Below are 14,943 nucleotides of genomic sequence, written 5' to 3'. Positions count from 1 at the left end.
AGAAGAGGGCATCAGATCCCATTACAGATGGTTGTGAGCCACCATGTGGTTGCTGGGAATTGAACTCAGGACCTCTGGAAGAGCAGTCAGTGCTCTTCACTGCTGAGCCATCTCTCCAGTCCGGGATGAGTTTTCTTCACCTGTAGTTATTCCTCAGCACTCGGTATCTCTGTCAATGTGGCTCTTCTGCCTTGGTCAGTGCTCTGTTGCTTAGACAAAGTACCCGAAGCCAGCCAGCCAGCCAGCCAGCCAGCCAGCCAGCCAGCCAGCCAGCAAGCAAACAGACAGATGTTTATTTGCCTCATGATTCTGAGGTCTGGGACATCCAAGATTGGGTACTACAGCTATAGAAGGCCTCATGATTTTTCAGTGACTCATGGGAAAAGTTGGAAGGGCCAAGAGGCCATGTGTGGGAGGAGACAGAATTTGAGGAGCAGGTTTGATTTTTGTATCTAAACTTGTTCCGAGGGAGAACTGATTCCTTGCGTGTGACCTATAGTATGTCTTACTTCCAAATGCCAGCGCTATGGCATTCAAATTTCAACAAGTTCAACAAAATTCAACACAAGTTTCAAAGGAGACAGAGTGTATGGAATAGTCTGGGACCCCAGAATAAAGATGATGCTGTAAAGGTGACTGAGCCCTTTCAGATGTCCTTGGATCTTCCTGACACCCCTTTCTCTGTCCCCATGCTCATTTGGCTGGAGAAGTGTCTCTGTGGTTAGGAGCACTTCCAGAGGACCTGAGTTCAAATCCCAGCAACCACATTGTAGCTCACAACCATCTGTAATGGGATCTGATGCCCTCTTCCAGTGTGTCTGAAGACAGCAACAGTGTACACACATATATAAAATAAATAAATGTTAAGAAAGAAAAAAAGACAGTGGTTCTCAACTTTCCCAACACTGTGACTGACAGTTCCTGATGTTGTGGTGGTGCTGAAGCACTTTACTTCATGGCTCCTGCATAACTGTGATTCTGCTACTGTTATGAGTCGTAATGTAAATACTTGATATGTAAGGTATTTGATAAGCGACCCCCAAAGGGATCTCAACCCATGGGTTGAGAACTGCTCTTTTGAGCCGGTATACCCAAGGCTCATTGCTGTGTGCTCTTGGGGCCACTCTCCTAATTCTCCCACCTGAGAGAGCCTACCTTCATTCGCTGCCCTCCAGCACCGCCCAGTATTTGGCAAAGGTGACTTGGTAGTCTGCTTCCCCAGTATCCTTGAGACCAGTTGAGTGGGACTCCTCCCCACCCTCAACCCCTCCCCCGACCCCCACCCCTCGGTTCTTATCCCTCCCTTCTATTCACATTCCAAGGGCATTTCCTAAGTAAATCCTTTCCATGTGAGCCTTCATCTCAGGGTCTGCGTAAGAAAACACTGTGAAATCGGAAAGACAAACTCAAGGCTCTTACCTTGGTGCATGGCTGTAATGTACTTCAAATATCTGGTTAAGATGGTGCTGCCTTTTATCTTTTGGGCACTGGGAGGGCGGAGCCAAAGTATGCAGCCTTGGCCCAAGCAGTTGGGTCCAGGAATGAAGCATTTGCCCGAAAGGGGAAGAACACCAAGGAAACTCATTGTAATTAGCATACCGGAAGTCTAACCACCCTGGCTCTGTAAGCAGACGTCAGGCAATGCTAGCATTGCCTGGCATTGCTGGGAGACAGGACACAGTGATTTCCCCAGCCACTCCCCGCCACTCCCTTTCCCTCCCCTCCTCTTATTTTCCCCTCCCCATTGCCTCCATTTCCCCCTCCTCTTCCATGCCATCTCCCCTCCCCTCCTCTTCCCTCCCACCTTCTCTTTCTCTCCTCTCTTTCTTTTGTGCAAGCCTTTATTCTGAGAATTAAATATTTCAGCTGTTTTTCCACTTAGAAATCACACAGAGGTTTAAGGTGAAGGGGTATCTTGGTGGTGGTGCGGATGGGGTCAAGGCATTCAACTGGGGCATGACCACTGGGGCATGACCGACTTAGGGATCAGCGTCCCAAGCCCCTTCATCCATATAAGTGGTGGTATTTACCACGTGGGACAGAGTACTAGGAGAAAGGGAAGTTTTCCTTTTTTTTTTTTTTTTTTTGGTTGTTGTTTTTTTTCTTTTTCCTGCAGACTATGGAGGATTTGCAAGGCAGTGTGAACGATCTGCAGTAGAGGCAGGTTACCTTTTCTTGAGCTATGTGTCATGAAGGCAGTTTGCAGTGTGTGTGGACAAGCTCCCCAGGGAATTATTTCCCCTGAGCTCCAAGGTATCACTGGCAAATAAAAATTGCGATTGCACAGATTAACGGTGTGCAAGATGCTGTTTGGATACCCGTGTGTATTGTGAATGGATTAAAAGCTGCGGAATCCTTCAAAGCCAGGAAACCAGGAATCTTAGTATCCAAGGGACTATCGGAAAGTTTTTTTTATTTATTTTTCTTTTATGAGGGTGAGGTGACCTAAAAAAAGCAAGGCCAGACAGGACCAAATAACTCATCCTTATAGCTCATAACATGCACTGTCAGGAAAACCCATTTAAGCTTCTCAGGTGGCAGGAAGCTAAACCTAGTTTCTCTCCTTGCTTGTTCAGAGGACAGCCTGTCACCTGGCTGGGTCAGAGCCGGTCAGCATCTGCTGAATCATGTTGTCTTGGAGCAGGGGTAGGCCAGGACTTTTCTCATCAAAGCCAGTCTTTCCATGTAGGTCCACCTGCTCAGGAGCTTGTGATTGGTTATGTCTAGCGAGGGAAGGGACCTGGAATCCTTATCCTGTTTGGATTTTGATCTTAAGGCATGGGTAGAAAGGATCACTACAGAGATTGATGCAGGTGGGGAGGGGTAGGGGGATGGAGGGAGGAAGGGAGGAAGGGAGGGAGGTAGAGAGGGAGAGGGAATTGATCAGGATTCCCATTACCAGTGGAATGGGAAAGAAGATGGAGGTGAAGCTCAGCATCCGTTCACCCAATTGGACCAATTGAGAAGTAGCATCAATGAAACTGCAAGAACATGGGTGTCAGGGCCATGATGACCGTGTGCATCATGACCAAGAAGCAAGTTAGGGAGGGAAGGGTTTATTCAGCTTACACTTCCACATAGCTGTTCATCACCAAAGGAAGTCAGGACTGGAACTCAAGCAGGTCAGGAAGCAGGAGCTGAAGCAGAGGCCATGGAGGGATGTTCTTTACTGGCTTGTTTCCCCTGGCTTGCTCAGCTTGCTCTCTTACAGATCCCAAGACTACCAGCCCAGGGATGGCACCACCCACCAAGGGCCCTCCCACCCTTGACCACCAACCGAGAAAAAAATGCCCCACAGCTAGATTTCATGGATGCACTTCCCCAACTGAAGTTCCTTTCTCTGTGATAACTCCAGCCTGTGTCAAGTTGACACACAAAGCCAGCCAGTGCAATGGGAAAATGTACTGCAACTCATATGCTCCATAGCCAGCCATCTTGGCTTTGCATGAAAATGTGTTCGGAATGGTAATATGGAGAACCAGCAGAATAGAAATGGGTGATCTAGCAGGGGGCAGCAGAAAGCAAAGGATGGACCGGATATACTGCCATGTCGCCGGATTTCCAAACCAGAGGAGAGTTGGTGAAGCAGAGGACAGACGGCGTTTGCTGTGGAACATGTTTGTATACTGCTTATGGCATGAAACTCATGCCATCTAAGGACACTTACGTGTTTTAAGGGCAGAGTGAACATACAGTTATGGGTGAAGGATGAATCAAGGCAGACACTGCACCAAGTACTGCGGATCATGGGTGCCACAAAAGTCAGGTCCCCATGGCGAGACTGGAGGCTTTCCGGGGGTGGGGGAAGAGTCCTGAACTGACATGTCTCACAGGATTCTCTGCCATGTTGTGATATAGCTGGGTGACTGACTCTCCCCAGGTGTCCGCAGATGCTGGCAACATGTTCCCAGACTTCTCAGGCTCCACACCCCTGAGCCAGACTCTTTTCCCATGCAATTACAAAGAACTCAGCCCCTCCGTAAGATCTCATGACATCTAGATGTTATACATAGCACCTTCCAGAGTCTTTCTCAGACTTGCATTTGAAGAACTTCCTCAAGGGCCTACCAGTAGAGACCTTTTATATTTGCCATCAAGATTTTCAAAACTCCCATTGCAACCATCCCAACAGAACGGAGATGTTATGGTCTTCATTCCTCAAGACCAAGTGACCCATGGTATTGTCCAAGATAGAGCCAAGGGGCACATGCCCCATCTACATGTTGGGAATCTCTGCTGAAAATAGCTAAGCACAAATGGCAGTCATTCACCCTTTGGTGGTTCAACAGGCTCCAAGGGTGCAACACCTTTGGGGGCTGGTAGCTTTCAAAACGCTAGTAAAATACACGTGAGGATTTTACACAAAAGTAGAGGCATTTTTTTTTTTTTATAGCTAAACAATTTTATTTGCTTTCTGTGAAATAAAAAAACAAAACACAAAACGAACCATCGTGGTTAAAGGCGGATCAGTGTCAACCAAATGAACCAGCCACTTGGTTCCAGCAGCCGTGAAGAACATGAGAGGATATTATTGCTTTCGCCCCATGTTCGGGTATGTGTCTGTTGTGTTTTGGCAAGAGTACAATCGGATGGAGCTTTGGTTGTTGAAGTTCAACTAGGACTACTCACTGAAAACAGAAGCTCTAGGTGGCTATATGTTCCTTCTCCCCAAGGCTTGACATGTACCCTCTCCTTCCACCCACCTTCTCCTTCCGTCAGCCATTTGCCCTATTAACAAAGTTAAGGGGGAAGGCTTTCTCAGCTCGCCCCCCGCCCCGCCCCCTCCCCTGCGGCTCCCTCTCTGCCACGAGAGGGTGATGCCTTCCTGGGTCTTTCTAAGCTCTTGTATCTGGTATGTGGCCATGCCAGAAACAAAACGCCTGCCTGTGGTCTACACAGATTACCAAATCCATATGGCATTTGGAGTTTGGACTCAACTGTCTCTTTCCTGTCTTCAGAAACTCCCTCCCTTAAACAAAAACAAACAAACAAACAAACAAACAAAGATCAATAGCCCTTAGCATCAGTAAGGTGACCTCTCAACAGGATGGGCCCCAGTGTCCAGCACACGACATCCCGTGGTAGGTGTGGAGCTGTGACTCTCTGGTGATTGTGTGTGTGTGCACACGTGTGTATACTGTAACATTTTATCTGCAGAGAGGCAATGATGTGGATGCCGTTTGAGTGCTCCTCTGCTTTGCAAGTTCTGTTCTAACACTGATCTTCCCAAGGGACCCGGGGTCGGGACTACCACGTAATAGCACCATTCCCCACTCGCTTAGGATTTGGCTCCTTTCCCTGCTTGGAGAAGGCAGGACCTGGCCCCTAGCTTTGTGCTTTCACAGGCTCTGTGGTAAGACCGCTTGGAGAAGCAGGTGGTCTGCCATGGCCTACTTTAGTGGTGACCTGAATTTTCCCTGGGAAGAGTTTAAAAAAAAAAAACAAAAACCAAAAACAAAAAGCCAAAGCAAAACAACTTGTCTTACGAAGTGAAGTTGGCCTCAGGTGTGAGGCCGAGGTGATGGGACCCGAAGACAGTGGGTTGAGCCTTTTCCCTTTCCCTTATCTCTGTTCAGGCCCCGGGAGGGTTTGCTAGTGGAGGCACAGCAAAACCACAGAACACTTTAAGTCACCAACCCTGACATAGTTATCCAATGGTAGGACCCGAATGGCATCGTAGGGACCCAGGTCCGGCAGTCATTCATGCCCCTGATAGGATTGGGGTGGAATAAGCCCTTGTAGTGAGTGGGAGGATTATCCTCTTTGAATCTAGATCTCTTCAACAGTAGGCTATTTGCCCTCACTGCAGCTATATGGCACGGATAACCATGTAATTACTAGCACTTAAAAAGGAAATCTTGTAAATAGGTAATTATACCAACATTGCTCATCAGAACAAAGATTAAGCGCTTTCAGCTTGAATACTTCAGGCCTCTTCAGCTCAACCCTTTACCTCACAACGAAAGGATAACTCTGTAATCATGAGTGACGCTTGGTGGTCACGTGGGCTGAGAGAGTCATGGGGGCGACTTCGTGGTCAATGTGCGGCCTATAAAATAAAGTAACACACAGTATTGTCACACCTCAGCGAAGTACAAGAGTCCATAGAAAAATAGGTCTCCAATCTGGAATCTGAGACACGAAAAGCTGGGTTCTGTTGTTTTTTTCTTTGTATCAAAAGGAACAAAGTAACGGACTAAAGTGTAGTAGCTTCCTAACCAAGGGGTGGGGGAAGACATTCTGGTTGAAGAACTTGGGAATGTCACTCAGCTTTCCTTTTATGTCCCTGCTCGTTGGTGGCAGGGCTTGTGCTTTGATCCTGGTGGAGATTAAAGAACACGAGTGACAAAGCCAGGGCCCCAGACCCAACTGCGCAATGGCTAAGGAGACTGGTTTTTATAGTAGAGTGGTCAACCATGGAGGTGGCCCTTAGCGGGTGACAGTCCCCTCTCTTCCTCCTCCTCCTCCTCAGGCGACAGCTGGGGACGAATGCCAGAAACACCACTTTCTCCTCGAATGGTGCTTGTTCAGCGCCAGGTCCTCTTTCTCTCGTTCCCTCTTCACTCGCTGATAGTGGTCTTCCTCCTTCAGGTACCACACAGGGGGCCAGCGGTGCCGCTCAAAGTACTCCTGGTTGTCTGGGGGAAGGGGAGAAGAGACACTGCCTGTGATTCCTGCTGCCCGAAGACTCTCCTAGATGCTAACACAGTCCTGTTTTTTGCCATTTGTAAACCTCCCAGCAAGCTGGCATGGCTGCCCACAGATGCTGAGACTAAAGTCTAACGTGTAGAATCTGTACGAGGCACACAGACCCCAAGCCGCTTGATTTTTATCCAGAGTTAGACCCTGGCTGTGCATCCCTAAATGAGGGGAGGCCTTATTTTGGCATGCCCTGCAGTGGGGTCCCCTCAATCCCACTCCCTTCTTCTCTAAGTAGGACATCCTGCAAAGAGATCCCCCAACCGAAAGTTCTCTGGGTCATGTCACTTGAATGTGTGACTTCTGCACACTCAAAGGGAACTGACCCCTGAGCCTGGCCCCTCCCAAGGGGTTTATTTAGAGGGAGCAAGGGATGGATGGCAGGGAGCTTGCAGGCATGCTCTTACCTGCTGACTTGGATTTGATTTCCTTGCGGAACTTGGAACAGACGCTGTTGTAGTTGGTGCAGATGTGATGCAAACACCAGGCGGCTAGCTGGTTGGCATTGTGAAACTGCAGGAAGGGGACCAGATTGGGGTCAGGCTCTGAAGTGAGGCAATGGGCCAATACTATGGCTCAGCAGGTCAAGGTGCTTGCAGTCAAGCCTGATAACTGACCCGACCCCCTGCAATTCACCTGACCTCCAAAGGCATGCTGTAGCATATACACATACATATGTGCACACATGTGTGCATATACCTGTGACCAATAAATGTTACAAAATTATAGCAAGCCTACAAAGAAACTAGAAACATTATGAGGGTGAGATAGGGGGTAGAGGAAGATAAAGGCCTGTAATACGGGAAAGCTCTTATTGAGACCTCAAGGGTTTGACTTAGACTGTAGCTCTTATGTCGGCCACGTACAGAGTTCATGTACCCTCCCTTGCTCCCTCCTGAGATAGATGGTCCCCAAAATAAACCCCATATCACACGGAAAGTTTCAAGTATGCCTGGGTCTCCTGCCCAGCCTGCCCCCTGGCCCTTCTGGTGGTAGGTGACCATGTGTGCCCTCTGGACGGTACCAGCCAGCAGCAGATAGAAACGATGTCATCTCTGTTTACGGAGCCTTAGCAATGGAATACTCCGTGTCACATGTCAGAGCTCAGCTTGCCCGGGGCCAAAGATGGAAAGAGGAGAAGGCAGTGTGCAGCGGCTGCCCTGTACCTGCCCTCTGGTTGTGTAAGAGGGGGCATCTGGGTGAGGTGGGGGGAATCTGAATACACCACCCAGCTTTTCTGAGCCTGGGGAAGTGACAGCTGGTGTCCCCAAACCAGATGGTCCACTCCCCCATGTCTCCTCTGATCTGGCAGGGTACCCTTGCCCTGCTTCATGAATCCTGTGTGTTTCTTCGGCTAATGGGGAACTTGGGAAAGCCAGCTCGGTTCTTCTGATGCTTGGCTATTCATCTTGTGAAAGCCACCCCGAGGAGACAGAACCCATAACCCCAATCATGGAGATGGTTGCAGGCTGGTCCTTCCAGCTTCTCTGAGTGTTTAGTTTGAGTCTGAGTTTAGGATTGGGGCAGTGGGGTACTGGGTGGGCGTTGGTGGATGTGTGTGGCAGTTCTGCACTAGCTCAGAGAACTGGCTGCATGACTTGCTTCCCCGACTTGAGCTTAGTGACTCAGTCTTTGGCGTTCAGAGCGGCCGCAGTGGGGGGAATTTACACTATGGAAGTCAGCAATGGCAAAGGATCAGGGTTCTGCTAACTGAAACCCTCTCTGGGTTAAAGGCTAAAAGATGGGCTAAGATACAGGCATCATAGTCACTTCCTGCCAGGGTTTGTACGGGTTTAGTAATCATACCACAGCCTGGCATGGGTGTGTAGGCAGATGGGGAGAAGCCAGGAGGGAAGACAGCAAATGTCACATCTTTACTCCCAGTGAATTGTCCAGTAGGGCATTCTGAGTCATTCCAATTTCTTCTATGCAGGGTGCTTATGGAGAGAATCAAATTTCGGACAGCTAGTTCTGATGAAGCCTTGGGGTTCTTACTGCAGTGTGTGATTGGTCCTTATTGAGTGGGTTTCCATCTGTGTCCATGTCTATTTCTCTCACTTGCTTTTTAATGTAGAGAATCTGTTGCTTGGAGATCTTTGAGGGACTTGGGATCACACAACAAGTACTCTCGTCAAGTGTCAAGCCAGAGGGACTTGGCCGTTCCAAGTCCCAGTCTACCTCCTCCCCATGAATGGAGCGATCGCCTATGGCCACACTTGGCTGGGCTGAGCAACACCTGCTATTCTTCCACTGTCCCCTTTCTGAGGTCATCTCCTCCTCTGTGATTGGAAAATGTCCATAACTAACTAAGACTTAGTTAGCACAGCCCCGAACAAAGAAACCCAAACTCCACAGGCAGAAAGGAAAATGCACTTATGCAGTATGCATACGTACACACTTACATGCACACGCACATACACACATGTGTTCAGAACTTATTTCATATCCCCTGTCCCCAGAGTGTAAATGGCTGTCTATGCTGGGACTGGATCATTCTGCCTATGCACTCTGCAGTGTTTGTAAGGTTGGGAGGTCACAGGTTGCCTTTTTCGCGTCTTGTGGATGAGGAGACGGAGGCAGAGTTTATCTTTGTGCCCAAGGCTTTAGTTGGACATTACCTTTCTCCAGAAGAGGTGTGTGTGTGAGTATGTGTGCATACGTTGTGATGGTTTGTATGTGTATGCTCAGCCCAGGGAGTGACACTATTAGAAGGTATGGCCCTGTTAGAGTAGGTGTGTCACTGTGGTGTGGGCTTTAAGACCCTCATCCTAGCTGCCTGGAAGTGAGTCTTCCATTAGCAGCCTTCAGATGACAATGTAGAACTCTCAGCTCCTCCTGCACCATGCCTGCCTGGATGCTGCCATGTTCCTGCCTTGATGATAATGGACTGAACCTCTGAACCTGTAAGCTAGTCCCAACTAAATGCTGTTTTTGAGTTGCCTTGGTCATGGTGTCTGTTCACAGCAGTAAAACCCTGACTAAGACACCCATCTATGCACATGCATGGATGAAGTTTGTGTAGGGATCATGGACCCTGATACTAACAAACCTGATCTTAGAGAACTCCAGTGGAGCTTCAGCAAACTGTTCATTTTCGGGAGTGGGGGCAACGTACAAAAACTTTACGGAATGTTCTAGAAACTTATTGCTCTTGGCCAAAATATTTTTTTTTTTTTTTTTGGTTTTTCAAGACAGGGTTTCTCTGTGCACTCCTGGCTGTCCTGGAATTCACTAGGTATACCAGGCTGGCCTCTAACTCAGAAATCCACCTGTCTTGGCCAAATTCTTGGCCAAGAATCAAAGAAGGAAAAGGCAAGATTTTTCCCCCTAAGCTGGATGTTGTTCTCTTGTGTATAAAACCCGCTGTCTCAGGAGGGTGAGGTAGGTATTGGAGGGGGGAGGTTCCTGCTCTTTCTGGAGAGTATGGAATGTTACCTGAAATGTAAAATTCTCTGGTCTCCTCGGCGTTCGGGCGCACCTCTGTGGCATGTTTTATTTGGGTGATGTGACAGTGGGATGTTTTGTCAGCGTGAAAGTGGGCTCACGGGACACGCCTGAGACAGAAAACAAAGGACCTCATACTTACCTGCGCCAGCTCCAAGTAGGAGAGAACTTCACCATCGATGCTCACACCACTGACCGCGGCCTTGGTGAGCTCCTGGACAGCGTGCTGCTCTGGGGGAAGAGAGGGCAGGACAGGGTTACATTGCCCACCCCAAGCCAGCCGCCTGACCTGCAGGGGCTGGTCTGGGACCTCTAGCGAAAGACGGGAGGTGAAGGACACAGTTCTGGACTGACACTGCAAATGAATCCAGGGCCGATTCAGGCTCCAAGCAAGGCACTTCGGGCTCTAAGCCAGCTGTTCTTTCTCAACCTGTGGGTCTCAGCCCCTGTGGGGTGTGTGTGTGTGTGTGTGTGTGTGTGTGTGTGTGTGTGTCACATATCAGATATCCTTTATATCAGATATTCACATTACGAATCGTTATATTTATCAGAATTACAGTTATGAAGTGGCAATGAAATAATTTTATGATGGCGGGGTCTCTATAACAAGAACTATAGGTAAAGGTCACAGTGTTAGGAAGATTGAAAATCACCATTCTAGAGGGTTCGGGTCTGTGCTTCTAGAATCCTCCGAATCCTCCGAATCCTCCAGACCTTCTCGACCCTGCCTAGGATGATAGTCATGGGTTCTATGTGACTATTTAAATGCAGATAATTAATATTTCCCTCATTGGCCACACCAGCCCTGTTAAGTGCTCAGTAGCCACACATGCCTACCACTTTGGAATGTGCAGACACAGAACATACTCATTGCTGGAAGATGGTTCTACTAGATAGCATGGTTTCTGGAAGTCTATAGGATCCTATGACTCCAGTCACAGTGTAAGTGTATCTTCAAAGATCAAATGACAGAGGACCAAGTCTCCTTGGGGAATTAAAAATTGGGGATATAAGCCGGACGTGGTGGCGCATGCCTTTAATCCCAGCACTTGGGAGGCAGAGGCAGGCGGATTTCTGAGTTCGAGGCCAGCCTGGTCTACANAGTGAGTTCCAGGACAGCCAGGGCTACACAGAGAAACCCTGTCTCGAAAAACAAACAAACAAAAAAAGCTTTTGGATTATAAAGATGGAGAGGAATACTGGTCCTAAGTAATAAACCTCCAGTTTGAGAGAGCGGTGTCTGCGTAAGAGCTTGCACCCCGCTCCGGTTCTGAGACTTGGGTGACTTCTTGTTGCCTCTGCTTGGGTAGTCTCCAGCCCCGGGTTAGCATGGGTGGGGGACGTTTTGGTGTAGCAGTTTCCAGCTTTTGATCATGACAGCATCAGGGGTGCTGCGGTGGCTCCCTACACTGCGGGCTGGCCACTTTCGGTTTGCATTTCTGTTTACTCCAATTGCAAATGCTGCTGCTGCTGCTGCTGCTGCTGCTGCTGCTGCTGCTGATGATGATGATGAATTTAAAAGTTGTGTTCATCCAGCCTCGGGCCAGTTCACTGTTTTCTCAATTGTGTGGACTTACTTGGTGCCTCTGTGCCCCATTCTGGTAATCCCTACACTATTTCAAAGTTTTTAATTGTTATTAAATGATGAAATATGATTGTTACTGACCTATATAACATGGTGAACTTAATAAATATTGTATGTATCCTGACTGCCCCACTGGCTTATACTTCCTGGTTAATCTCTCTCTCTCTCTCTCTCTCTCTCTCTCTCTCTCTCTCCTTAAGCCTTCCAGTCCCTTGATATGGCTTACCACAGTTTCCAAAGGTTCAAGTGAGAGAAAGGAAGCCCTTTCCTTTTAACTCTAAAGATAGAAATGATGATTAAGTTTAGTAAGGAAGGGCTGGAGATGTTAAGAACACTGGCTGCTCTTCCAGAGGTCCCGAGTTCAAGTCCCAGCACCCACATGGCAGCTCACAACTGTCTGTAACTCCAGTTCCAGGGGATCTGGCACTCACCCTCACAGAGACATATATGCAAGCAAAACACCAACACACATAAATAAATAATTTAGTAAGGAAGGTATATAAAAATCCAGGACAGTCCCAAAAGCTAGCCTGCCAATTGTGAAGAGGGTCTTGCCAGTGCCATACACAGGGATAGCTTTGTTGGTATCTGGAGGAAACCTTACAGGTCTGGATAGAAGATCAACCCAGAGCAAGGCTAACTCCCTTCAGTTCTACAAAAGCTGAGACAAGCCAGCAGAAGCTGGTTTGTGGGGTTGAAGGGAAGACACCGTCACTGAAATAGATGAATGGAGGTTAACACTGTAAGAGCCAATGGGGAGCTATAACAAATCGCATGGAAGTTCCAGCTGAGGTCACTGGGGAAAGCTCTGTGAGCCCTTCGGCATGAACGCAACAGCCTTGTGCTGAAGGAGGTACCATCCGGGGCCTGCACAGCTAGGGAGACATCCTCCTGGCTGGTTGCAAAGTCTCAAAGGATGGCCCAGCCATCATGCTGGGGACTGAGGCAGCTGTTGGCTTTAGGTTAAAGTGGATCTTATTTCCTACATGAGTCTTGAGACCCTGTTTCCCTAAGATCCCTAAAAGGACTGTCAAAATAGGAGGGAAGAGTGTCTGGCTGCACGATGCCCGGAGCAGCGTCGGAGCATCACTTTTGTTGTTGTAATGAAGCACTCTGACCAAGAGCAGCTTAAGGAAGGGCGGGCTTATTTGACTTACAATCCCAAAGGCAGAGTGATTGCACTGCACACGGTTGCAAAGACACCAGACTTTGAATATTATCTATAAACTCTCTGGCAAATGAGTGAGGGGGGCTGGAAGGTAACTCAGTCAAAACCCTTTCCATCAGATTGGCATGAGAATCAGGATTTGGATCCCCAGAACGCTCCGGGAGCCAGGCTGTGTGGTGGTGGCTGCCTGTGATCTGAACAACTGGAGGCGGAGCTCCCTGGGGCAAGCTGCCTAGTTCCACTGAGACCCAGGTTCAGCAAGAGATCCTACCTGAATAAGTAAAGTGGAGAATGATCGAGGAAGGCGTCTGATGTCAGCTTTGGGCTTCCACATACCTGAGCACACCCGTGTATGAGCACCTACACACAGGTGCGGCTATTCCTACACGTGCAAGCGTACGCACATACATGGAAAAACACACAGAAGAACTGGAAGCGTTTGGAAATGCTGACTTCCATTTTGACAGTCATTCTACTGAGGGAAAGTCACCATCTAACAGGGTCCCCATACTACCAAGCGATCTTCTGTGAAAAGAAGGATCGGCTGGTGAGCCAAACGTTGATGTTATCTGGTCAGAAAAAGCTGCCTCAGCTACTGTGACCACCTTTAACCCTTAATCAACTACATGTATCAGGACATAGGCATGAAGCTTCCATCGTGGCTTGGTTTTATCTTAATTTTCTAAAGCATATTAATATTATTATTATTATTATTATTATTATTATTATTATTATTTTGGTGAAAGTTTCTCCATTTTCTAGAGGTAGGCTGCTTCACATTTAACAGACTGCTGCTTGGTGTAAACATAAGTTTGACATTCACTGAGATACCAAGAATTTCATGCTACGGTGGCCTGGGGCTGACACGGCTGTCTCTGAGGTGTGCCTACGCTGTCCAGGCATGCCTGCCTCCTACCTGCTCTGTGTTCCTGAGCCCACATGCTTGCTTGCACAAGCTGGTACTTTCTTTGATAGAGCCTTCCTCAGCTGGGTGGATACACAGAAGCACTTAAAGCTAAATTTCCCAGAGAGGTCCTCTGGACTTCCTAAGTAACAGCAGGTGTGATGGTTAACCTTGACTGTCAACAGGACAGGATCCAGGATCACCATATATATCATATAACATATAATATGTATTATATATTATATATATAATGCATATTGTATATTGACCCACTTAGCCAGAAAGCAAAAGGGCCAAGATGGGACCCTGGGGGAACTGATTCTGATCCTCTATTCTTGGTCATTCTGTGTCAATATATGTGTGTGTGTGTGTGTGTGTGTGTGTGTATGTAATATATGTTCTATATTATATAATATATGACTTATAATATGTTACTAGTATATTAATATATTTGTAAAAATGTTTTATAAGTTTTACATATGAAAAATAAAAATATATTTATAAAATAATACATTTGTGATATATAATATAATAAATTACATAATAACATATAATAATATATATTATAAGTCTGCATTCCAAGAGCTGGGATTAAACACATGTAACACCACCATCAACATGTAAATAGATTCGGAGCTAGAGATTTGCTAACGGGGTCTTGACCCACAGATTGAGGACTGAAAGTCTAAATGCTTTGCCTAGACTCTGCACATCAAGTACCGTAGGTGACTGTAGGAGCTGTGTCGGGGAGGTATTTAGATCAGTACCAACAGGATTTTATGTCGCCACGTGAGAGGTCTGGAATATGTTCACATGGAAGCCTTCTCTGGGTCACTTCAAAAAGAAATCTTATATGAAGAAATCAACTCCATGTTATTAGTGTCAGGTTTAATCTTTATCATAAAAACACGGCCACCCTGACACTGAGTACGGACCAGGTTCAAGGTATCCGGCTCCGAGTTGTGTATTAAAATAATTGTCTATTAAAATAATCCAGTGTATCTTGGAAGGACAAATACTTGTGTAACACATAGGTAGTTACCTGGGTTGGAACTCACATTTCTGGTTTTTTTTTTTGTTTTTTTGTTTTTTTTCGAGACAGGGTTTCTCTGTGTAGCCCTGGCTGCCCTGGAACTCACTCTG

The 14,943-nt window shown here is 47.4% G+C and overlaps 1 protein-coding gene across 8 annotated transcripts in view; it reads right to left on the bottom strand.

Moving 5' to 3' along the window:
- Window positions 1-4,380: 4,380 nt before the first annotated feature.
- The window catches only part of Rhobtb1 (Rho related BTB domain containing 1), a 132,584-nt gene continuing 122,021 nt past the window's right edge, over window positions 4,381-14,943 (bottom strand). For 4 of the 8 annotated variants that reach the window (XM_029542623.1, XM_029542624.1, XM_029542625.1 and 1 more), the window contains 3 exons: window positions 10,286-10,374; window positions 7,107-7,212; window positions 4,381-6,638 (listed from right to left, as the gene is read on the bottom strand). In XM_029542623.1, the coding sequence (XP_029398483.1) occupies window positions 6,469-6,638; window positions 7,107-7,212; window positions 10,286-10,374 (365 nt within the window). In that variant the 3' untranslated portion in view covers window positions 4,381-6,468. The remainder of the gene's footprint in view (window positions 6,639-7,106; window positions 7,213-10,285; window positions 10,375-14,943) is intronic. The other 4 variants (XM_029542626.1, XM_029542628.1, XM_029542627.1 and 1 more) reach the window with 2 other exon arrangements.

This window comes from Mus pahari, chromosome 9 (genome assembly GCF_900095145.1).
Source record: "Mus pahari chromosome 9, PAHARI_EIJ_v1.1, whole genome shotgun sequence".
Taxonomy (NCBI): domain Eukaryota; kingdom Metazoa; phylum Chordata; class Mammalia; order Rodentia; family Muridae; genus Mus; species Mus pahari.
Note: the sequence above shows the minus strand (reverse complement) of the source record. Positions and strands in the feature narration are given on the sequence as shown.